The sequence below is a fragment of the Anarrhichthys ocellatus genome, unplaced genomic scaffold, assembly GCF_004355925.1.
Source record: "Anarrhichthys ocellatus isolate YVR2014 unplaced genomic scaffold, GSC_Weel_1.0 scaffold5710, whole genome shotgun sequence".
In the NCBI taxonomy this organism is placed as follows: Eukaryota; Metazoa; Chordata; class Actinopteri; order Perciformes; family Anarhichadidae; genus Anarrhichthys; species Anarrhichthys ocellatus.
The window spans coordinates 895-3,320 of NW_022285684.1; the positions used below are offsets into that span (position 1 = coordinate 895).

The window sequence follows — 2,426 nt, forward strand, 5'->3', positions numbered from 1 at the left end:
GAACTGTTGTGACACAAAGTCAAGCGCCCTGATAGCAGACACAGAATACCCACTAAATTCACACAGTGAAGGGCTTTAAAAATGTGTGCAAGTGAATAAGAGGAAGCTCCATCTGATCAAACAAGTTAACTTACAGGGAACAAAGTCCTGATGGGTGAGAGCTGAAATGAAAAATTAGCCAAATTGCACTTTGAAAGGTGTGCTGTAATTACTGGCAGTTGTATTTTCTTGGTTTGTAGCCCTTTTCTTTCTTTTTTTGCTGTAGGCAGAAGCACATGTGAGACTTTTTGTATTTGACTGGCTTAATAAATCTATTCTAAATGTCTTTCAGCATCTTACCCTGCTTATTCATGTCCATTTTTTTTTTTTTTTTATTGCACGATAGAAATGTCGGGGCCACAGATTCTCTAAATCATGTTCACTTTTCCATCACACCCTCATAATATTGGTTGTCGCTTGTTTAAAGACAAAAAAAAAAGTCCTCACATTAGTATGTTCTCTGTGATTTATTATAAGTAACATGTAGGATGCAATGGCTAACAGGTCCTGGGATGAGAAGGTGACATGAGGCTGTGGGATCACAGGGCAGCTCGAATGCACTGAAGAGCTGGCCTGAACCCTTAGACTCAGAAGAGGCTCCACAGACTTCCTGTTTTAAAGCCTCCTCTTCATTAAACATGCAGTCTTCATGTATCAGAATCTGTTAACATTACTCATTACAGGTACTTCAGTAGCTGGAGAATACAGTGTGATGAATCAGATCTCGCCTAACGTCTGCTGTGTGAACAGCTGGAACAGGTAATGGCGAATGTCAGCTTCGACCTTAGAAACGGGGACACTCGGGTGCCACCTCATCACCGGCTTCCCGTCTGGACCCACCAGAAACTTTTCAAAGTTCCACTTGATGTCGCTGAGTTTCACGGGCGTCCAGAACATTCTGGCAGGGTCACCGAGGAGGTCGGAGACTGGAGGGCAGGAGCTCTGCACGACAGAAAGCACAGTGTTATATAATGAGAGAGCGACAAAGTCTGAGCACCTTTAAGTGAGCAACCTTACAGAGCTGTACGTTATAGAAATAGACAGCTGAGATATTGAATACATAAACTCCTCGCACTTCATCCATGATAGGAAACCTAGTGAGTGAGAATGTTTTCCAGTGGATCACAAATCAAAAAGCTATTAATAGCAGTTTACAGCTAATGAATCATTTGTGCACAGCTGGAGTGCAGCACACTACAGTATACATGTAAGCTTTTCAAATCACACAACGTACCTTAAGGAAAGTGAAAACCCCTTGCTCGTCTTTTCCATTCACGTCACCCTTCTCAAACAGCAGGAAGTTCGGGACGAATTCATTGCCTGGTCTAACATGCCTGGAATCCAAAAAGAGGGCAGCTTATCAGTGGACGTGCCTGTGAGCACTTTGTGGCTCGGCAGCTGCCCTACATTCACTACGAGCTGAGAATAAAAACACAAGCCTATTGCAGTGGCTTTGCTTTGGGTATAAGACGACTGGTGGAACCTAAGACATACATTCTATGCGTGTTAAAGCCTCGAACAGAAACTGATCTTACTGCCAAAGGATGCTTTCCTTCATTAATGAAGCTTTGTTGATTGACAGAGGATTTAAGATGATTGCAAATTCCTCTCTACATCCAGCTCCGAAGGCTCTTATGTTACAGAACATTACAATGTATACCGTCTTGTGACTCACGTTTAAAGGGATTCTCGTGTTTCCACATCTACAAGCTGAAGAAGGTTTATACTGCTCTGAAATTAAAGCTTATTGTTCAGTTGGTTGGGTTTATAGTGTTTTCAGGCTGACCCGACATGGATTTGCATTCAACGAGAAACATTGCTCACTTTAAACCGGGAAGAATTTCATGCCTCTGCCCTGGTTCCTGTTTCCCAAATTGGTTGCTGGGAAAGCCCAGGATGGTTAGTCCGTGAGGTTTCAGCTTCTCGTGTAGTGCATTCAGGTCTGATAAAAGGAAAAGAAAATGTATTCAGATAGAGAAGCTTGTTTTTGTTTTTAATACTGCAACAGAAAATAATGCTGCTTGTCGAGCCGTTTCTTACCCGGGTACTGGAAGGCGAACCCTCAGTACGTGGCCACGTTGATGAAGAGGACACTCTTGCCCTTGAAGTCACTGAGGTTCACAGTGCGACTCTCGTTTAGAGTCTTCGCCTGGTATTTGTAAATAGTGTCATCTGTGGGTTCACACCGCTGGGGAGTGGAAAGACGGGTCAGAGCACGTTAGGTTTGCTGTAACTGGCCATAGGCCAACACGATCATCGGCATATTTTGGCTGATAAAAGATGATATATATAGTGTAACAAATTGTATATACACATATACGTATATACATACACATATACATATACACATACACATATACGTATATACATACACATATACATATACA

The 2,426-nt window shown here is 42.5% G+C and overlaps 1 protein-coding gene across 1 annotated transcript; it reads right to left on the reverse strand.

The window, feature by feature from the left end:
• Positions 1-487: 487 nt before the first annotated feature.
• On the reverse strand, positions 488-2,257 carry gpx3 (glutathione peroxidase 3; the record flags this gene model as incomplete). The annotated part of the gene is made up of 4 exons (XM_031841941.1): positions 488-981; positions 1,274-1,373; positions 1,864-1,981; positions 2,080-2,257. Coding segments are annotated over 4 exons (621 nt in total), but the record flags the coding sequence as incomplete, so codon positions are not given.
• Between the last annotated feature and the right edge of the window lie 169 nt (positions 2,258-2,426).